The 23,294-nt window shown below is 35.6% G+C and overlaps 1 protein-coding gene, 1 long non-coding RNA gene and 3 pseudogenes across 4 annotated transcripts; 4 read left to right on the forward strand and 1 right to left on the reverse strand.

Moving 5' to 3' along the window:
- Positions 1-1,846, forward strand: LOC140958279 (probable protein arginine N-methyltransferase 1; annotated as a pseudogene).
- A 69-nt stretch (positions 1,847-1,915) lies between these two features.
- On the reverse strand, positions 1,916-5,208 carry LOC140971412 (uncharacterized). Of its 2 annotated transcripts, XM_073433673.1 has the most exons (7): positions 4,803-5,195; positions 4,370-4,480; positions 4,223-4,291; positions 3,178-3,309; positions 2,536-2,613; positions 2,324-2,443; positions 1,916-2,245 (listed from the first exon to the last, which is right to left on the reverse strand). In XM_073433673.1, the coding sequence occupies exons 1-7, from the start codon at positions 5,013-5,015 to the stop codon at positions 2,057-2,059; spliced, it is 912 nt and encodes a 303-aa protein (XP_073289774.1). In that variant the 5' UTR covers positions 5,016-5,195; the 3' UTR covers positions 1,916-2,056. The 2 variants fall into 2 exon arrangements, with proteins under 2 accessions (XP_073289774.1, XP_073289775.1); XM_073433674.1 differs by lacking the exons at positions 4,223-4,291; positions 4,370-4,480 and having other exon boundaries at positions 4,803-5,208.
- A 1,725-nt stretch (positions 5,209-6,933) lies between these two features.
- On the forward strand, positions 6,934-9,000 carry LOC140961342 (uncharacterized). Of its 2 annotated transcripts, XR_012172336.1 has the most exons (4): positions 6,934-7,537; positions 7,940-7,992; positions 8,115-8,371; positions 8,461-9,000. It is a non-coding gene; the product is annotated as an uncharacterized lncRNA (long non-coding RNA). The 2 variants fall into 2 exon arrangements; XR_012172335.1 differs by having other exon boundaries at positions 7,940-8,371.
- Positions 9,001-11,713: 2,713 nt separating this feature from the next.
- Positions 11,714-16,263, forward strand: LOC140971413 (uncharacterized; annotated as a pseudogene).
- Positions 16,264-17,501: 1,238 nt separating this feature from the next.
- LOC140971414 (uncharacterized) lies at positions 17,502-21,808 on the forward strand (annotated as a pseudogene).
- The last annotated feature ends 1,486 nt before the right edge of the window (positions 21,809-23,294 follow it).

Here is a 23,294-nt window from a genome sequence, read left to right on the forward strand (position 1 = left end):
ATGGCTGGCCTGCTATCTTGGTGTGACTTTTCTCGTGGCATGGCATGTGTATTATAGTTGCCTCTGGTTTCAGTTTCACCTTTTTATTTGAATATTTCCTTACCTTGCCTTTGGATTTCAGATTGAATGCTCCAGCATGGCCGATATGGCTAAAGAAATCGTAAAACAAAATGGATTTTCAAATGGTAGTACTCTTTCTGGTTTGAAGTTTCTAATCTATGTTATATCCTCATCTTATATCCCAGTTTGATTGGTCTGATGGATTTCATTATCCTACTTTTACTTTCAGTGATAACAGTTATTCAGGGAAAGGTTGAAGAGATCGAGCTTCCAGTTGCTCAAGTTGATGTAATTATTTCTGAGTGGATGGGATATTTTTTGGTCTATGAAAACATGCTAAACACTGTCCTCTATGCCCGTGACAAGTGGCTTGTAAGTCGTTTCCCACTCTAGCAATTACTTGTAGGGACATGTATGTAGGCATTCAGTTCTTAGTTGCATGTCAGCAGCAGCTCAAAACTAGGATAATCTTGAATTTGGTCGTTTATATAATATAGCAAATATTTGGGGATTACTTGCACCATTCAGGTCCCTGAAGGACTTGTATTACCAGATAAAGCCTCACTTTATTTGACCGCAATTGAAGATGCTGATTACAAGGATGACAAAATTGAATGTGAGCCTAACCACCTCTGGCATTGATTGTTTTGAACGAATATCATATTACATAGTCTCATTTGTGCCTATGTGCTAGTTAAACTGAATTTCTGTTGTGGGGTGTCACTGTTAGTGTAAAAGCTCATTGTGTTATGACTTTATGCTTTAACATCCATTCATTGGCATTTTATGCTATTGTAGTTTGGAAAAATGTATACGGATTCGACATGAGTTGTATAAGGAAGCAAGCCATATCCCCCTTGTCGATACAGTAGATCAGAACCAGATTGTGACAAATTGCCAATTACTCAAGGTTGGAAGCTTCTATTTTCCCTCTTAAAAATCATGCAGCTTATGCATCAACTTATGCCATAAACCAGCTCTTTCTCCTATTCATGAAGACAATGGAAATTTCCAAAATGTCAGCTGGGGACGCTGCATTCACTGCCCCTTTTAAGCTCGTCGCAGAACACGATGACTACATTCGTGCTCTTGTAGCGTATTTTGATGTTTCTTTCACCAAGTGCCACAAATTGACTGGCTTTTCTACAGGTACACATTTTTTTAATGGTTGGATTAGGTATCATGAAGATCTCTATCTCTAGCACATTAATGCATGAATAAATTGGTACTTGATCTCAACATTTTGGGGGCCATAGTTTTCATCGATTGATGTTGATCTTATTGATCTTTTATGTTGTGGGAGACTGGTGTCCCTTTTAGGATCTCAGATGAAATTAGAGCCAAATACTAGCTATAGCAACAATATTTGTACGAAAGCAGTAATATTGAATGGCAGCGTTGCGTTCTTCTGACTGGATCCTCTGCAGGACCCAAGTCACGTGCTACCCAAGGGGAGGCGGTCACGGGGATGCTTGCTGTTTCACCCAACAAGAAAAACCCACGCGATGTGGATATTACCTTAAAATACTCGCTAAATGGTCGACATTGCCAGGCCTCCAGAACTCAATGCTACCGAATGCGCTGATTTTATGGTGCTTTCATATGGTGTCAAATTTCTTGGCTAGGTGTAGCCAAAAGCTGCTGTCATCGCACGTAAATCTCCTGGAAGCTGCCACTTTCTTCACTTTTGTTATCACATTCCTGATACATGTAATTCCTATATCATGTATCATATATTGCAGCTTAACTGTTTGTTAGATCATGACTTAGCTGTGTAAGCCACATTTTTGCTTCGAAAGAGAATTCTACTTGGTTCAACTGCTTTATTATATTTTTTTATTCCATTCGTTTCAAATATTACAAAATTGATGGAAAAACTGTAAACGTCTTTTCAAGAACCCTCAACAACGTTAAGAATACCATGGTTGCGCTGCTATAAAATAAAAGTACACAAAGAAAACTAAAGGTACCAATCTTCTTGTGCTATCATTTGGGTTTAAAGTTCCGCTTTGCCGGACTTTGATTTCTTCTTCCAATTTGTTTTCGTGCCTTTCCACCACTGCCTTATTCTATTTGATACTCTGTTAGCATGACCTTTTAATTTCTGGCTTACATCCATGGCTCCTCTCGTAATTTGTTCCTTCCAATCATACTTTTTTGCATCTTTATCTCTCAGGACTTTTCCCTGCGACAAAGTTTTGGCATTTGCTCAGAAAATTGCTCATTTGGCGGCATAAATTAAAGAGTAAGTTCATGTTGCTACCAATTTTGAGGGGAAGTCTGCCCCATCGTCGTCATCATCTTCTGCATCTTCATCGCCAAAGTTTTGGTTCATCAAGTCTTCCCTCGAGTACATTTTCATGCCCGGTGCTCCCGGAATGCCCTAAAATAAGGAAATTTTAGTCAGAGACCCGGAATACCATTTGCGGGTCAAAAAGGCATGCTGTTATAAAGAATTTTAAACAATGCGCATACCTCCATGGATTTCATTAGCCTCTCCATTTCGGCTTCTTTAGTGGACTTTGCTACAAAGGGCTCTCCTGGAATCCTATCCTGAAGGTTATACATCGAAGCATTTGTGGATTTACCTCAAGTTAAGACGAGGAGGACTTAGTGGAAGCATACTTTTACAGTGACAGTAAAAGTTCTGCGAGATGCTAAAAATGAACATTCTATCAATGTTTAAGTAGTCAGTTCATATTATACAGTGATTTCGCTCAAGTTTGGGTTTTAAATTTATTTTTCCTAAAAGAAGGGAACTGGCGGCGGCTTATTTGCCAGAAGTTTGGTGGCTTCCTCTCTGGTTTCAACGCTCTTTCTATTGAACTACTGTAGATTGTATCTTATATCACTTAAGCCTCCCGCCTTCCTCAACTAATAACATTAGAATAATTTTATTATGTCAACATAGCATCGCTGCTAAACAGAACTCCTAATTCCCCAATCAAATACATTTATAATCTTTTAACATGAACGTGATATAGTTTATAAGATGGATTTTGTTTGTCATTCTACTAATCACTTGCAGTTCAAAGCAAAAAAAGTACCTAGTAATGAAGGCGACAAGCCAGCTAAATGACTGCTGGCAAAACCATCTTGCTAGTATCTGATTTTTACCTTTGGAACTGGTGGTGGCTCAGAACGGCATGCCTTTGTGAGGTCTTTACAGATGTAACTCACCAAAGAGTCAAGCTGAGGCTTGTTCTTATACAAATATTCTGCAACATCTGTATCCGAATAACCCAGAACCTGGAAAATCACATATCCAAGTGTTTAACTGCAAGAGTCAATTGATTGAGAAATGTGATTTGAGGTCTCAAATGCTTGGGAAATATAACTCAAGAATTCAGTATTTTTTCCAATCAATCAAGCAAGACAAACACGAGCATTACTCTATTAGTATCAGGAGATCATCCGAGCTACTATAGGAAATTTATCAAGGTTTAAGATAGTAGAAAATAACAGGTATACCTCTTATTGAATGCTTTCTTGATAGTTCACAGGTGTAAGAAGTCTACTGGAATCAAAGAAAACTAGGAAGGGAGAATTCAGAAAGTTGGGACGAGGGAAGAAGCATCGAGTGGGTCAAACTAGGTGACTAAATAGATTTATTTCAGGGGTGAACTTGCAGTTATAAAAAAATCTCATAAAATTTCAAAATTGTTCATTTCAAATCGCAGCCCTGCTGGATCCTCCCTTGAACACGAGGTTCCCCGATTTTTTTGTTTGAGAATATGCAATTCTAGATGAATCAACCACACATTTGTAGCAATAGAATTTCATATAACTAAAACCAGATACATCATGAAGCTAGAGCAACGGCTGCAATGCTCAAGTAGGACAATTTGGATTACAAAATCTCAGTCCACTAAGCAGCCAGATGAGGGAAAAAACAAATTTCTAAATGTTAAACATCTAGCGTGAGTAGAAGCCACCATCATTTTAGAATCCGTATCCTATCATTAAATAATTCAAGCATTGATCGCCACTTCCTCCAAAAAAGTCGAACTATTACAAACAATAAGCTAAAAACTCATTTGCAGAAGTTTATGTTCACAGGCAGATCAGTTTTTATGCCTAAAACATCAGATTCTAATGCATAGAGTTCTACTGTAGTCTGTAGCTACTAACTGGGAAAACGACAAATGTGTAGCAATCTCACCTCTTGACAAGCTCGCTCTATTGTTTTGCATTCAGAGTTGCACTGTCCTTCAGAATCTTGGTCAACAAGCTGAGTGCAAGAATATGTAAGCAAGCATCCTCATACGATTTAATACACAAAAACCAACACAGTTGTACGCTCATTTACCTCCAATTTATCTTTTTTCTCAACAATATCAATTTTGAGTATCCAGTCAGCTTCTTGCTTCTTCAAATTACAAACATTCTCCGCAATTTCGATAATCTGATACTCTGATATCTACTTCCAATACCATATAGCACTAAAAGTCACAATCAAATCAAGAAAACAAAAACAAACACACACACACACACAAAGCAATAAAAAGCACAGGAACCATAAACTTGATCAAACCATATAAAGCATGAACTGATAGGGATAATTGTGCCAGACGATAGAAACAGTATCTCTAATCATTTACTCGATAGAAAACCAAAACCCAACAAGAACCGAAAAAGAGAACTTGATCAAGCACTAAAAAAGGAAAAAACAGATACCAATCACACATTAATCAAATTAACACGGTAACGAATTCGAACAGAAACCCATATAACAAAATCACCTTTTTAGGAGAAATCTCAGCTTGTTTAGCTTGAACTTGGTGGTACAACTGCGATGCCAACTTCTCACAAACTTGGCATTTTATGTATGGGATGTCCTCTTTTCTTGCTACCCCCATCGGTTTCTTGGTGCAGTGGGATACAGGAATCCATGGGAGTACCAGTAATACTACGTAACACGAGAGAACTAGTAGTGCTTGATGGGATTTCGCCATAGTTACACACAAAGCACACAAGATGTTTGGTTTGATTACTATACTGAAAGATCTGCTAGCATAGTTTTGGGAATTTTGAAAAGGTTTTAGGTGTTACGTGTTCACCTGTTTCTGATTGGTTATTCGAAGCCACGTGGGCTTTACTTGACTTAAAAGACTGCAAAAACACCAAATCAACCTACCTTCCCACTTAGGACTGGACTTGGTAACCTATTAAGGATTGTAGGAGATACTGGATTTAATTTATCGAGCTAGGCTCTAACCCAATCAAAATCGAAAATAAATTGAATGGGATCAAAAAACAATTGTTTATATTCTTTTCTGACAATTAATTACGTAAAATTTGATGTAATATGAAAAATTTTTGTTTTTTTATTGACTACAATAAATTGTACTAATTAATTCTCGAGAGAAATAGAAATGTTATGTTCTGGTGTAATAATTTTTAAGGATATCAATTATCAAAATATAAAGAACTTATAATCTTTTCGAATGAAAAACAAATATCTCCAAATCATGTTTAGAAAGATTATCAAAACTCACTTGCAAACAGTCTAACAAGGAAACTTGCATGCTTGATATTTTCTTTTGGTGTATTGAGCATATGTATGTCATTGTCACACAGTATTGAAATTTATTGATTCTTCGTTCCATGCAGAGATAAGATTAAAAAAAGAAAGAAAAAAGAACCACTTTTGTTTTGAAATGAATGGATAAAAATCCAAAATCTCAAAAGCAAACCAAATCAAAACTGCAGCACAAAAGTTTCAACAATTTCAAACATAGTGATGTCTGTTGAGAATAAATCATTCATTCACATGAACGAGTCTATCATTGGTTTTGATATCCCAATCTTGAGATAAAATTAAGAATATAATCAAGTTTTTTTATTGTGGAGAAAGAAAAAACACGACACATAATTGAAGGTTACAAATCATCGATCAAAATCTTCATCCAAAATCACTATTTTGGTTTATCTTGAGTTTGTGAAAATAAGATGTAAAAGTAAAAGTGATCGTATTAACATTTGTAAACATCAGGCATGTATACTTCTTTGTAGTTTACAATTTCAAGTTGAAAAATTGTACAAGTCTTCAAAAGAGTGAAGTTAGCGCAACTGTGCAAGGTCATGGTTGTTTTAAACTTCTCAAATTCCAAATTTTGAACAATACATCTTAATTTTTTTTAACAATATTAAACTATTTTTTAAAATAAATCTGAACACGTATTTTATATAAAAAAAAATTAACAATCAATAAATTAAAATAACCATAAAACAAATAGTTCGATCGTGTTAAATGTAATGTATACACCGAAAATTGATTTTTTGGATCGAATTTTAGCCATAAAGGACTTGTTTCAGCTTATAGTTTCTTACTCTGCTTCTTGCGATCTAGTAAAGGGTGTAGCTTCGATTGCATCTGTTCTATGCAAGTCGCATTATTGTGTATCGTATTTATTAAATTTTGGGTAGTATTTTGATGATTTTTAATTTTTTTTTACAGAAAACCGTAGCTTAGTTTAAGACTTTAAGCTACGGTTCTTTGAAAAACCGTCGCTTTATATAGCGACGGTATTTCGAAAAATCGTCGCTTAATATAGCGAAAAACCGTCGCTTAATATAGCGACGGATTTTTCAAACACCGTCGCTTAGTATAGCGACGGTTTTTTAGAAACCGTCGTTTTAATTCAGCGACGGTTATGTAAAACCGTCGCTTCATATTAGCGACGATTGTATTTAATCCGTCGCTAAATTAGCGACGGACTTGTTCGGGAAGATGGCGACGGTTTTTGAAAAACCGTCGCTGCAAAATAGCGACGCGGCCTCCTGTTACGGTTTTCTAAACCGTCGCTTAACCCTTTTAGCGACGGTTTTGGCCGTCGCTAACCCACTTTTTTTTTTTTTGTAGTGATTGGGGTCCAAGAAAGCGAGAAAATTTAACAGAGAGATCAAAAGTCTCGTGGATTCAATTCTTGGATATCTTAATGTTTTCAGTGAAGGGTTGGATAATAAATTTGATTATTTGGAAAGTTTAATTTACCCAATTGAGGATTTAGTTAGTTTATGGATTCCATATAGTGGGGTGCAGAACCAAAACGTTGGTTATTTGAAAGCTTTTTTCCCACTCCTGGGCCCTGACATTGTTAAAAGAGTTAGAGTTGAAGGGTGTGGCATGATGGACCTTGCAGGGTTCGTGGTTGCTGAGGCTATTTTGTTAATGTTGTGCTTGAAAATACGAGAGGAGGGTTTTGGAGAGAAGACGCAGAATGAGCTCAAATATTGGCTCGTTGGTTCGATAACTGGATTTCAAAGCTTTGAAATACACGTATATGGTTTGTATAAAAGAATAGTACTTTCTAATGAAATTTGAGTTGTGACACCCCTCCTCAGGTTTACTCTCACGTGCTTGTGTGCAGTGCCTTGAATCTGTGGTTTGGCCGGTTCAGTAATGTATTAGGTTGCTGGAGTCCACAACCACTAACAGCTAATATCTATGGGTTTCCTGTAACATTTTTTTTAGGTCTCTTTTCAATTTATTGGATCGAGTTCTTGGATTTTTTCAACATTTGTAATTCCGATTAACTTGAAAGCCTTGCTAGTAGCTCATCTGATTTTTGTGTTATGTACATTGATGTTTATTCAAAGAAAAGATATTGAAACTTGATGAACTAACACAGTTTTTGTAGGTAAAGTAATTATCCGAATAAAGCATTACAAAACAATCATTTTTATTTATTATTCCTTTTGATTATCGATAGTTCGTGTTGTTGTGCTGTAGTTAAGGAAATTAATTTTCAAAAAATTGTTGCTTGCTAGACTAACAGTGTTTTTGGGGATAGTTTTATTTTGTCAATCACGTGTCGCATAAGGATACTTGATTTTTTGGAAGAATAACACCAGTTCTTTATGCTTGTGTTTGTAGGAAACCTGATGAGCTTGCTGCAGGAACCAGTGTTGTCTATAAACTGATCAGTTGTGGTTAGTTGGCTTGGCACATATCTGTCCTATAATCAGTTTTGTTAATATTAAAAGAAGCAAACATTATCGTGCGAGTTTTTTTTGTTGAGTAAAAAATTACTTTTTGCGTTTTCTGACAGCTGACCTCCAAATCTTGCCGACCTTTGCACATGGTACTTGAATTTGTTTCCTTCTGCCCAGTTCAACTTCTTATGTAGATTACTTTGTATTAACTTTCTGCAGAACCCCGAATATGAAGATGGTCTGAGGAAAGTATTGTTTGGGTTGAATATTCTTTCGTCAGTCCCGAAAGCTTGGGTCCGTTACCAGCCCAGCATGCAAAACGTATCGCCTTCACAAATTTGATGGTGGCTCATGAAGCCATTGAGTTTTTTCGGTATGGGATGAATGATATATCATTTTGTTCTCACAATTGTCATCAAGATCTAATCTTTAAGATGCTGGTTATTTCCACTTTTGCTGCAGGGCACGAGACCTGACCAAAGCTATTCCTTACTTGAATGCGGTTGCTATTTCTAGTTTGCCTTTGCAAATAATTAAATGGGTAGGGAGAGAGATAGGGAATGAATCCAGCGCCAGTGGACATAGTGGATCACCACCGAGATCGTTTCTGCGTAAGTAGTACATTTATGGCCGCTGCCCACTCACTTCAATCTTCAGAACAAGGAAGAAGAAAACGAAAAACGAAAAATGGCGAAGGGAGTAAGTCGGTGAAGTTTTCCAGATTTAACCTTTTGGACGATTCATCCTCTCTATCAGGTAAAAGGTCCAATGTTTCAAGAAATGACTATTCAAACAGTGATAGCTAGATAGAAGACTGTTATTTGGATTAACAAATATAATCAACTCCGACACAATGATCCCTTCTCCCCAACACCTCTAATTCTGGATGAAGAATTAAACATCCAAGACTTTTAAGCGTATCTTCTAAGTTTGAAAATCATGGCACACTTCTCAAGACTTACTTAAGTGTTCCTTAATTGACCGACCATCCTTGTAACAATCAATGACCATGACAATTTTTATTTATTTATTTTATTTTTTTGCATATCTTCAAAATAAAGAATCACGACTTTTTCATCGAAAAGAGAAAGGTGGTGTGTTGAAATAAATTTTGAACATTTAATGGATCAAAATCTCAAATCTAACAAGTTAACTCGAACGAGACAAACAATCTGATTTGAGGAATGATTTTAACAAATAGACCGTTTGAATTTTTCTAAAAACTTTTCGCAAGTTTGAAAAATTGAATCCATTTGAAACGTCTCGGCACATTTTCTCAAGAGTTGATGTGTACCTTAATATAAATTGGAAACTATGAGGAGAAACGCAAGTATATCTTCATCCACTTGAATTTTGGTGTAAAACGAAGACTTTCGGGCCCTTTAGTAATTAACTTGTAATAAACGCAAATAAGACCCACCGACTGTTGTAATTAAAAACAAAAATAAGTAATGTGGTAATCCGATTTACAACTTTTGTTGCGTTGAGTTGTCAGTTGGCATTCATACTCTGTAATCACTTTTAAAGCACATATATTTCTGGAAATGGGCATGAAGGGAAAGTGTTTTCTTGTGGCAGTTCCGTCATTAAATACTCTAATGGCATGTTTTGATCAAATTCGTTTATATAATTGCTTTTTATAAACTCAAAATGTGTCATATTTTTTATTTGCTTACATCACACTATATAAAATCTAGATTCATTAATATGGATTTCCACTTCCCATTCATTTTTCTAAAAATAAAACCGCCTAAACCATGCATTAAATGCTTACCTAAAAAAGCACAATCTAGAAACCTAATGGTATATATGACAATTCGTTTGAATTTTAGCAAAAAACCTTCAAAACGCATGGTGATCACCTCTAGTTCCATCCCATCTGCTATGTGCTATTCTTCTTCTCATGGGAGAAACTTTTTGTGGGCTCTGTACCTTCATCTATCTGCAACAGCTCCTCATTGAAATACATCAATATTGCAAAGTGTAATCTAAACAGGTTCCATCCCATCTGATATGTGCTCTTCTTCTTCTCAACTTAAATTCAATGGAAGCATACCAAAAGGGATTGGAAACTTAACAATGCTGCAAATGTTTTATATTGCCAATAACAAGTTGACAGGTAAAATAATCCCAATGTCACTGGAAACACTTCAATATCTCAAGTACTTTGATGTTTCTTTCAATAAATGGACTTTGTGGTGATTCTAAATATGGAGTTCCACCTTGTCATGAAAATACAATAATTGAATCGAAGACTCAAAAAAGTGATTCTTCGTCTTGCATTGGTTTTCTTAGGGATAGCAGCGCTACTTTTCGCCAACCTTGTCATATATTCTTGCGCGGTGCCGAAGGAGAAACAAGACAGAAACCACGACATATAGTTTCTTCAGTAATGCACCACCACGAGTGTATCAGGAACTTGTAAAGGTGACTGAAGGATTCAACGAGAATCATATACTTGGCACAGGAAGTTATGGTTCCGTCTACAAAGGGAGGATGGAGGAGATATGGAGGTGAAAGTGTTCAACTTGCATTCAGAAGGCCGATTCATGAAGAGTTTTGACACTGACTTCGAAGTCTTGCGCAGGCTTCGACACGGAAATCTCTGCAAAGTCTTTGGTAGTTGCTGAACGCAGACTTCAAGGCATTGGTTCTCGAATATATGCTTAATGGAAGCCTCGAGCAATGGCTATATTTGGAAAACAATTTCTTGAATATCGTGCAAAGAGCCAAAGACTAAACATAATGATAGATAGAGCATGTGCATTAGAATATGATCTACATCATGATTACTCAATACCTATAATTCATTGTGGTTTAAAGCCAAGCAATGCCCTCTCAGAATGATGGGAGTTAGCGTTAAGCTTACAAGGACGCTGGCCACATTAGGCTACATTGCATCCGGTAAACATGCCATTTTTCAGTCTAATCTTCTCCATCAATCATATTTTTCACTTTCACACGCTATAAATTTGATGAATATCTTGGTTTTTCGGGTCGGAAGGATTGGTATCAGTAAAATTATGATGTTTACAGCTACGGTATAATGGAAGTTTTTATGAGAACGAAGCCGAACTATACATAATTCGCTGGGGGTTTTAAGTCTTAGAATGGTGGGTAGATTTTAAGTTTATTATAATCATTTTTTAGTGATTTTTTATTTCCTGAATTTATAAAACCTCGAAATTTTTGTCGCTTAAAACAATTAAATGCCTAATATTCTTTCTTAATTGTGATTATTAACTCACAAATAAAACTAATGATTTTATCCCTAAAATCAATTGCTACTTTAATTTCCGTTTGATTCAAAAAAAAATTAATAATAAATATTGCTTAAAAATATATACATACATAATGAATGTGTGAAAATTTCAATTCATAAGCCAACAAATTTTTCCACAATCAATAAAGATATAACAAAATTGAATTGGAAAGATGCTAATTTTGGTAAATCGAGCAAAAAAATTAAAATCCATATAAATAGTTTTCCGTAACACAGAAGATTATTCTATTATATACTTAGAGTATTTTTACTACTATTATGTGGTTAATATTAACATTTAGATCATCAACATATAGATCATTAACATTTAAATCATCAACATATACATCAATTTCTATAAAAATTAAGAAACTTATATGATCCAATTATATTAGAACAGAGAAGAAACACTTTAAATATAACATAGACTAACTCGTAACACGAGGCATTTACACTTCTCGAGGTATGATAATATCCAAGTGGTTCTCCATTGAAAATTCTCTCAAGAAATATTAAATATTATTTGAATATGCACTTCAGTCATACTTTTTTTCATTAAAGAATATGTGAATTCACACCTCACAGTATAGTTTCAAATAAAAATGACACAGAATCATTGATCTGGAAATGGCCATACAGAGACCTGATCAGTTTTTCCTGCTTGCGATTTCATTATATAGTACTCTAGTGGCTTGTTTCGCCGTGCCGCTACACAGCATAATCACAGATGAATCTGCGCTTCTTGCATTCAAATCCGAACTCAGTTTAGACCCTTCCCATGTTTTGTCCCAAAATTGGTCCGATTCTCACCCGACATGCAAATGGATTGGAGTTACGTGCAGTTCTCGCCACCAAAGAGTGAGTGCTTTAGATATTTCCAACTTGGGACTTAGCGGAAATCTGCCGCCACAACTGGGAAACCTCTCGTTCCTAGTTTCTCTCAACTTGAGAAATAACAGTCTTCGTGGCCAACTTCCCGAAGAGTTGGCCCAGTTGCGCAGACTGAGATTCTTGGATTTTGGTTTCAACGACTTCAACGGCGACATCCCTTCTTGGTTTAATAACTTGGTAGAACTTCGGGTCTTGAATCTTCGAAACAATAGTTTTACTGGTTCGATCCCGAATTCCATCACGAATATATCCAAACTTGAAGCTATAGATGTCATTTAATCCTTTACAGGGAAGAATTCCAGAAGCAATAGGAGGTTTATTTAACTTGAAAAAATTGCTATTACAATTTAACGGTCTCACCGGTGTTATACCACAGTCGGTTTTCAACATATCCACCATGGAAACACTTGCTTTTTCAGGGAATAGTTTCTCTGGTAGTCTCCCAGAAGGGATGTGCCGCGGCCTATCGAATCTGAAATGGCTTTCACTGGCTTCAAATGAGTTGGAAGGCCCAATACCGCCAAACATTTCTGAATGTTCACAGCTTAGTCCTCTTGCCTTGTCGCATAATACGTTTACTGGCACCATACCACGAGAAATTGGAAACTTAAGAGCCCTTGAAACATTGTATCTTGTTTCAAATCATTTAACAGGTATATGTTTTATTCCCTACAAAACTTAACGCAAAAAAGTTTGTGGATTTCATTTGAATGGATAAACATGACAACTTTCTGAATACAGCTAAGGTGTCAAAACTCTACATGTTTGTATAAGCTAGTTTGTCGTCTCTTGGGACGCGTCAAAGTTTATCAGAACATGGTTCCTAAGATTATCAAACAAGGTCCCATAAGATTCATGATTCTCGTATAGCTTGAGTCTCTGGAACCACAAGAATCCAACTCAAAATCTTTCAAAGACGATTTTGAAGAGAGTTTCGCTAAATTCGTAATCAAGCTGTGTTCAGAAATCATAACCTGAGTTTCAGCCCCGAACATTGCTCATTAACATAGGATTATAATGTAAATGTGTGTTTTTATATTTTCTTTTTAATCATTTCGAAATGATATCAAGTCCTTAAAAAGTTTATCTTCTTTGACAGGTGAAATCCCAGAAGATTTAGGTAACCTCGACAAGTTAAAGGAGCTATGAATGGGAAATAACTTTCTTGTGGGCTCTATACCTTCAACTATCTTCAACATTTCCTCATTGCAATACATAGATATTTCAGATTGTAATCTAACAGGTCCCTCTCCTTCTCATCTATCTTCAGTGTCTCCTCATTGCAATACATTGATATTACGGACTCTAATCTAACAGGCCCCTTTCCGTCTGGTATGTGCTCCTCTTCTTCTCAACTCGAAAGCGATTTCTTCCATGTGAATGAAATAGTTGGACATCTCCCAGAAAGCATCGGCGAATGCTCAAAAATTCAGATTTTGTCATTGTCTTTTAACAACATAACTGGAAACATACCAAAAGGGATCGGAAACTTAACAATGATGCAAAATCTGTATCTTGGCTATAACAAATTGACAGGTATACTATTTTTGATGAGATTCTTGCTTGTGAATCCGAGAAATTTATGCTTAAATGTTTTTTTTTTCAGGCATAATTCCAGAACAAATAGGCAAGCTTTACAATTTGGAGGTCTTGTCATTGGAAATCAATAACTTAACAGGTTATATCCCGGAAAAAATCTTCAACATCTCAACATTAAGCTTGATCAGTGTTTCGTTCAATCAATTTTCGGGTTACCTTCCGTCGCTTTTGAGTTATGGGCTACCAAATCTTCAAAAACTCTACCTCAACGACAATTTGTTCTTTGGAGAAATCCCCGAGTCTATCTCGAATTTTTCTAGTCTCAAGTTCATCACCTTTGCTTACAACAATCTGAACGGACAAATTCCCAACTCCATTGGGAAGTTGAATCTTTTGGAAAGTTTACATTTAGATGATAACAATTTTGTTAGTGAAACATCAAAACTAAGCTTCATTACTCCATTGCAAAATTGCAGCTATCTAAGAAAATTAAGTTTCGGATTAAATCCTTTCAATGGAATTCTTCCAGTTTCCGTTGGGAATTTGTCGACTTCCGTTCAATCTTTTGGAGCTGACAAGTGTGGTTTCCGAGGCAGCATTCCCGAGGAATTTGGGGATCTTGAAAATTTGGTTTTTTTAACTCTTGACTTGAATGAACTAATGGGAGCTATTCCAAATACTGTGGGAAACTTGAAAAAGCTTCAAGGATTAGCTCTTTCCGGCAACAAAATAAGTGGATCTATTCCGAATAGTCTCTGTTCTTTACAAAATTTGAATAGGCTGCTGCTTCAGCAAAATCAAATAAGTGGTTCTATCCCTGAATGCGTAGAAAATCTTACTTCGATAAGGGAAATAAACTTGGGCAACAACAGATTAAATCCTGTCATACCTACAAGCTTATGGAAACTCGATTATCTTGTCATGTTGGGTCTGTCTTCAAATCTTCTAACGGGTTTCTGCCTTCAGATATCAGAAATCTGAAGATTCTAACTGCTCTTGATTTGTCAGAAAATCAACTCACAGGCGTCATTCCTAGCTCCATTGGAGACTTAGAAAGTGTTGTCAATATTTCTTTGGCACGAAACGGATTTCAAGGATCGATTCCCGAGTCAAGAGGTAAGTTACTGGGTTTGGAGATGCTAGATCTTTCACACAACAATCTTTCTGGAAGCATCCCATTGTCGCTAGAAGAACTTCGGTTTCTCAAATACTTGGATGTTTCTTTCAACGAGTTAAGCGTCCCGTCCCTACTGGTGGCCCCTTTAAATCCCTTTCGAGTCAGTTCTTCATGTCTAATGGAGGACTTTGTGGCGATCCTAAATATGGAGTTCCACCCTGTCATGAAAATACAGTAGCTAAGTCCAAGAGGAAAAAAGTGATTCTTCGTGCAGCGTACATTTTCTTGGGAATTTCAGTGCTAGTTTCTGCCATAATCTTGTCATTTATACTTGCAAGGAACCGCAAGAAAAACGAGGTAGAAACTTTGACGGAAAGTTCATTTAATACTGCACCATCACGAATCCCGTATCACGAACTTGTAAAGGCGACTGAAGGGTACAACGAGAGCCATTTACTTGGCACAGGAAGTTACGGTTCTGTCTACAAAGGGAGGCTTCAAAATGGAGAGGATGTTGCGGTAAAAGTGTTCAACTCGCAGTCAGAAGGCGAATTCAAGAGTTTTGACACTGAATGTGAAGTCCTACGGAGGCTTCGTCATAGAAATCTTTGCAAAGTCATTGGTAGTTGCTCAATGGAAGACTTCAAGGCATTGGTTCTTGAATAAATGCCAAATGGAAACCTCGATAGGTGGCTATATTCGGAAAACAACTTCTTGAATATCTCGCAGAGACTAAACATAATGATAGATGTAGCATGTGCATTAGACTATCTACACCATGATTACTCAATACCTATAGTTCATTGTGATTTAAAGCCAAGCAATGTGCTCTTAGATGGCGATATGGTTGCCCATTTGAGCGATTTTGGAATCGCTAAGCTATTAAGCGATGGAGTTAGCATTACGCTCACAAGGACCCTCGCCACATTTGGCTACATAGCCCCAGGTAAACATGCCAAGTTTCATTCCAATATTCTCCATCAATCCCATTTTATACTTTCACTTACTATATCTTTGATGAACTTCTTTGTTTTTTCTTATCTTATAGAATATGGTTCCGGAGGATTGGTGTCTGTGAGATGCGATGTTTATAGCTATGGCATAATGTTGATGGAAGTTTTCACAAGAATGAAGCCGAACGATATAAAATTCACAGGAGATTTAAGCCTAAGGAGGTTGGTGAATGGATCTATGCCAAATGCGATCATGCAAGTTATAGATTCAGAACTGTTGAGAGCTGATGAAAAATATTTCAGTGAAAAATTGGAATGTTTACTTTCAATAATGGAGATAGGTTTAAAATGTTCCACGGAGAATCCTAACGAGAGGACAATAAGCATGAAATATGTTGTTGTAGCATTAAAGAAGATCATGTCCCATCTCCTTCAATTTTTTCCCAAGTAGGCAATGTTTGAATTTTGAATTTTATATATGTTCTGTGAAATAAAAATGGTGTTATCCCTAGCTCATTTACTTTTTATTAGTTAGGTTTTGCTTTTATCTGATGCATGATAAGTTGATTATAATATTTATTATTATTTTTATTACTAAATAATCTCAAAGTAATTAACGTGGATCAGCATGCAGATCAAATTCAGATGTAAATAAACTTATACGATGATTTTGCTAATTTTATGAGCAAACAAGAAATGAAAGTTTATTATATGTTAATGTGCAATATAAGTTTTTTCGTCAAGAAAAAGAAATTTATTCAAAAAATGTTCTAACTCCGACGATAGCATGCATGTACATATAATTAGATATTGCTAGAAGATCGTGGTACACGCAATGAGTTTGGTTCGTAGAAAAACGAAGAATGAAGTATTTAAAAAAAAAATGAGAGTTATCATTTTTTGAAATTGAAATAGTATAAGAGAAAATAAGATGCAAAGATAAATATGGAATATTAAAAGTTTAACCAACGTATCAAAAATTAGTTAATATAAGAGTTTAACTCTAATTAAAACTAAAAAGCAGTTTGATATACGAACTATTAATAAATTGATACACAACTATTGTGAATGAATTAATTGGCACATGATCAGACTAAAAAATCAATTTTTTTCTTAACCTAAATTGCTTTTAAGTCTAATTTGGTAACTAAGATAATTGATTTAATTTTGGAAAAAAGAAATAGTTTAATCTGAAAATTAAAACAACATCAGTTCTGGAAATTGAAAATAATTAATTCTATGACTTTTTTGGGAAGTTGGATACTCGATAATTTTGGGAAGTTGGATACTCGNATATGGACAAGCAATCCAATTTAACAAATAGACCGTTCGAATTTTTCTTTTTAAAAAAATCATAATTATTGTGTTCCATAATTGACCATGGAACACAATAAATTATGAATTTTTTTGTAGAAAAATTCAAACAGACTATTTGTTAAATTGGATTGAATGTATATATGAAACTAAATATATAACTAATTAAGTGTTGTCGACAACTTAATTACTACGGAAGCAGAAGATTATAATAAAATTAGGAGAGAAGTACTTAATTTTTGGTTTTATAATATTGAGCTTTTAGATCATTTGAACATTACATATTTTTATAATATATTGAGTTGTCAATTCAAAATTCTCTTTCGATTATAAATTATTATTTAGAAAAGAAATTAGATATCAAATGGTAACGTGTGACCCCAATCATCTGATATATATATACTTCAGTGACATCGCGAGATTCCAAGCTGTGGGATCACTTTTAAAATGGCTATATTTCTGGAAATAGGCATGAAGAGATTGTTTTTTCTTGTGAATACTCTAATGGCATGTTTGGCCATGGCGTTAACCAACATAACCACTGATCAATCTGCGCTTCTTGTTTTCAAATACGAACTCGGTTTAGACTCTTCTCATGTTTTGTCTCAAAACTGGTCCGATTCTTTCCCAACATGCAAATGGATTGGAGTTACGTGCGGTTCTCGCCACCAAAGAGTGATTGCTTTAGATCTTTCGGACATGGGACTTGATGGATATCTGCCGTCACAAGTGGGAAACCTCTCGTTTTTAGTTTCACTCAACTTGAGTGGTAACAGTTTTCATGGCCAAATTCCCAAAGAGTTGGCCCAGTTGCATAGACTGAGATTCTTGGATTTTCGGTTCAATGGCTTCGAAGGTGACATCCCTTCTTGGTTTGGAATCTTCGTTGAACTTCGTTTCTTGAATCTTCGGAACAATAGTTTTACTGGTTCTATCCCGAGTTCCGTCACAAATATGTCCAAGCTCGAAGTTTTGGATTTATCATATAATCCTTTACAGGGAAACATACCAGAAGCGATTGGAAGTTTGTTTCACTTGAAGGAATTGCTATTACAGTTCAACAATCTTAATGGAGTTATACCGGCTTCGGTTTTCAACAAATCAGCAATGGAAAAGCTTACTTTCGCCGGGAATAGTTTGTCTGGTAATCTCCCGGAAGGAATGTGTCACGGCCTCTCGAATCTGAAACAGTTGTCTCTATCTTCGAATGAGTTGGAAGGTCCAATACCGCCAAATATTTCTGAATGTTCCAACCTCAGTATTCTCTCCTTGTCATTCAATAAATTTAGTGGCTCCATACCGAGAGAAATTGGAAACTCGAGGGCACTTGAAATATTGTATCTTCGCTCCAACCATTTTACAGGTACGTGTTTTGTTTTTGAACAAAAAAATTCAGTTAAAGTTTCACTATGGTGAGTTAAACTGGACCTTTGTAACTACCTTTCTAACTACACCTACCTAAGGTGTTATATCCTATACGTTTGCATAAGCTTTTCGTCTCTTGGGGCATAAAATTTATTGAGAACCAGCCTTCTAATTAGGTTTCTATTCCTCCATAGGTGCAACCTCTGGAACCACAATAATTCTAAGTTACAGGGAATTCCAACTCGACATCTTTTGGCAGTAATTTTCAAGAGAGTTTCTCTAGATTTATTAGCTCTGTTCAGAGGTTACATTACCTGAGTTTCTGCTCAAGATCTTGGTCATTAATTAACATAGGCCAATTATGTAAATACGTATGCTATTTTGTTTTATATTATTAACGGTCTTTTGGAATGGTATCAAGTCCTTATGAAGTTTAGCTCTTTTGACAGGTGAAATCCCCGAAGAGTTGGGTAACCTTGGAAAATTGAAAGAGTTAGTAACGCAAGATAACTTTCTTGTGGGCTCTATACCTTCATCTATTTTCAACATTTCCTCATTACAATATGTTAATCTCGCAAACTGTAATCTAACCGGTCCCTTTCCGTCTGCTATGTGCTCTTCTCCTTCCCAACTTGAAAGGGTTTATTTCTATGACAATGAAATAGTAGGTCAGCTCCCAGAAAGCATCGGCGAATGCTCAAAACTTCGGATTTTGTCATTGTCCGACAACTACATAAATGGAAGCATACCAAAAGGAATTGGAAACTTAACAATGCTGCAAATGTTGTATATTGCCAATAACAAATTGATAGGTATAATATTTATTGAATTAGTAGCTCGTGAATCCGAGAAAGTGATATTAAAATGTTGTTTTTCAGGCACAATTCCAGAAGAAACAGGCAATCTTTACAATTTGGAGGTCTTTAACTTGGAACACAATCACTTAACCAATAATATCCCAGAAAAGATCTTCAACATCTCGTCATTAAGAAAGATAGTTGTTCAATGGAATCAACTTTCAGGTTACCTTCCATTGATTTTGAGCTATGGGCTACCTAACCTACAAGAACTCATCCTCGGTCACAATTTTTTCTATGGTGAAATCACTGATTCTATCTCGAATTCATCTAAACTCGCATTCATTAGCTTCTCTTCCAACAATCTCAGTGGACAAATTCCCAACTCTCTAGGAAAGTTGAATTTCTTGCAAGTGTTGGACCTGCAAAAGAACAACTTTGTTAGTGAAACAACATACCTAAGCTTCATCAATCCTTTGAAAAACTGCAGTTATCTAAGATATTTAGTTTTAGGTGATAATCCTTTCAATGGAATTCTTCCAGTTTCTATCGGGAATCTGTCGACTTCTCTTCAATTTTTTTATGCTTACAGATGTGGTCTTTGGGGCAGCATTCCTGAGGCATTTGGAAACCTTGAAAATTTGGTTACCTTAAGTCTGTTCGGTAATGAACTCACTGGAGCTATTCCTAACACTTTGGTGAACTTGAAAAAACTTCAAGGATTAGGCCTTCTGGACAACAAAATAAGTGGATCTATTCCTAATTTTCTCTGTAGATTAGAGAATTTGAACGGAATACGGCTTGAGCAAAATCAATTCACAGGTTCTATCCCTGATTGCATAGGAAATCTTACTTCTCTACGAGAAGTTAACTTGGGGAACAATAGATTAACTTCTGTCATACCCGCAAGCCTATGGAAACTCAATGATCTTCTCCAGTTGAATTTGACTTCAAATCTTTTGACTGGTTCTCTGCCTTCAGATATGAAAAATCTCAAGGTTGCAAATGTTCTCGATTTGTCAGGAAATCAACTCTCAAGCATCATTCCTAGCTCCATTGGAGGCTTAGAAGGCATTATAACTCTTTCTTTGGCACGAAACAGATTTCAAGGAACTATTCCCGAGTCAATAAGGAAGTTAGTTAGTTTGGAGTCGCTAGATCTTTCACACAACAATCTTTCTGGAACCATACCAGCGTCACTAGAAGCACTTCAGCATCTCAAGTACTTTGATGTTTCTTTTAACGAGTTAAGTGGTCCGATCCCTGCTGGTGGCCTCTTTAAGTCCCTTTCGAGCCAATTCTTTATGTCTAATAAAGGACTTTGTGGTGATCCTAAATATGGAGTTCCACCTTGTCACGAAAATACAGAAGTTGAGTCGAACCGGAAAAAATTGATTCTTCGTGTAGTATACAATTTTTTTGGGGATTTCAGCGCTAGTTCTTGGCATAACGTCGTTGTATATGGTAGCAAGGTATCGCAAGAAAAAAAATTTAGTAACTTTGATAGAAAGTTCAGTTAATACTGCACCATCACGAGTCCCATATCACGAACTTGTAAAGGCAACTGAAGGGTACAGCGAGAGCCATTTAATTGGCACAGGAAGTTATGGTTCTGTCTACAAAGGGAGGCTTCAAAATGGAGAGGATGTGGCAGTAAAAGTGTTCAACTTGCAGTCAGAAGGCGGATTCAAGAGTTTTGATACTGAATGTGAAGTCCTGCGCAGGCTTCGTCATCGAAATCTTTGCAAAGTCATTAGTAGTTGCTCAAATGAAGACTTCAAAGCATTGGTTCTCGAATATATGCCAAATGGAAGCCTCGAACAGTGGCTATATTCGGAAAACTAGTTCTTGGATATTGTTCAAAGACTAAACATAATGATAGATGTAGCATGCGCACTAGAATATCTACACCATGGTTACTCAATACCTATAGTTCACTGTGATTTAAAGCCAAGCAATGTGCTATTGGATGATGATATGGTTGCCCATTTGAGCGATTTTGGAGTCGCTAAGCTATTAAGCGATGGAGTCAGTATCACGCTCACAACGACCCTAGCCACATTAGGCTACATTGCACCAGGTAAACATGCCCTTTTTCACTCCAATACTTCATCAATCACAATTTTTTAACTCTCACTTGTCATTTGGTGAACTTCTTTGTTTTCTTCGGTCTCCTAGAATATGGTTCAGAAGGGTTGGTATCCGTGAGATGCGATGTTTACAGCTATGGTATAACGTTGATGGAAGTTTTTACAAAAACGAAGCCGGACGATGCAAAATTTACTGGAGATTTAAGCCTAAGGAGGTGGGTGAATGATTCTGTGCCTAATGCAATTATACAAGTTATAGATTTAGAATTGTTGAGAGCCGATGAAAAACATTTCAATGAAAAACTGCAATGCTTGGTCTCGATAATGAAGATAGCTTTACAATGTTCCATGGAGAATCCTAGAGAAAGAATAATTAGCATGAAATCTGTTGTTGTTGAATTGAAGAAGATCATTTCTCAGCTCCTGCATTATTGTCCACAAATAGGCGGTGTTTGAATGAAATGTACTCATATTCTATGAAATTAAAGTTATTTGGTTTTTGATAATAATATTTTACTTTTATTAGATATAATGTAAGTTGTATATATATATATATATATATATATATGTATGTATGTATGTATATATTATTGCTTTTTAATTCATAAACTAAATAACCTTTGGCTTGAAATTAAAATTATTTGGTTTCGAGTTCCATTTTCAATCAGACAAAGGGAAAAGACTAACAAAATTCTTTATTAATCAACAAAATTTCGATTATCGCACTATAAAATCTTTAAAAAAAATTCATATACTATCTGTAAGGATTATTTTATCCGACAGATATCAATAAATAATGAAAATATCAGAATAGGAGTAAAAGTAGTAAATTTGTGTTTTGTCAGAATTAAATGTTGTGCCAGATGTTACAACATCTCGAACATCTTCATGCAGCGGAAACTTTTTATAACACAAATTGACTTGAAATAAATCGATGAACAAAATTAAATATGCACAAGTATTTGTTCAAATATGCACAAGTATAAATACTTGTGCGGTGCCTTATGGCAAATATTAATCACTAGAAAACCAAATCGTTTACACAAAAACCTATCACTAGTGATTATGACAAAAATCAATTTTCTCAACAAGTCGAGAAAATAAAGCTTTCTAAAAACAACCAATAATATTAAAACATGAATAAGAAAGCAAAAGAAACGCCAGCGAAAACTAGAGTCACAGAAACACTCTTCAGCCAACTTCGTCACGGATGTTGTCTGCAGATGTTCTCAACACTCAAGTCAACACTTGCTATCGGCAGTCTTCAAGGCAGCAGCAACGTTGACAGTGTTTTCCTCTGAGATTCAGAACGTGCAAAGTGCGTGTATTATGTTGAGTAGAAGACGGCCAACCCTACAAAGTCCTTGGTCTTCCTTTTTATAGATTAGAGTCTTATCACATAAGGAAACCTATTAAACAAGGGAAGATAAGAGTTTGACTCTATTTAAACATTGATATCATATCTCATCAAATCATTAACATAAATATAATATCTCAATAAGCCAACAATATGCTTAAATATATTTGCACAATTATCTCATTATCTTAAGAAAGGCAAAATCACATAATATTATCATACTCAATTTAAATCAATAAAGAAAGATATAGTTAGAGAAATAATTTAATTCTATAATTCTATCAAACTCGACAATATTATTTCCCTTCACTATCTATCACAGTAAAAAAAACCCGTCAAAAAATATTTACTCAAATTATGTCCTTTTTATATCATTTTTACTTTTTAGGTACCTTATTTTAATAAAAAAAAAAAAAAGAAGATACGTCACGAAGCGCTAGATAGTAATAGACAAATTGATTTATTATGTTTAGCCATGTGGGCGCCGTAAATCATGGTCAATACAAATTCAGATGATCATTTATTGTGCAAGAAAGACTATTAATTTTTATTTAACTGTTCACCTTCGGACATTTTTGTATTTTATTTATATATTATATTATATATATACA

Source organism: Primulina huaijiensis, chromosome 2 (assembly GCF_012295235.1).
Source record: "Primulina huaijiensis isolate GDHJ02 chromosome 2, ASM1229523v2, whole genome shotgun sequence".
Classification (NCBI taxonomy): domain Eukaryota; kingdom Viridiplantae; phylum Streptophyta; class Magnoliopsida; order Lamiales; family Gesneriaceae; genus Primulina; species Primulina huaijiensis.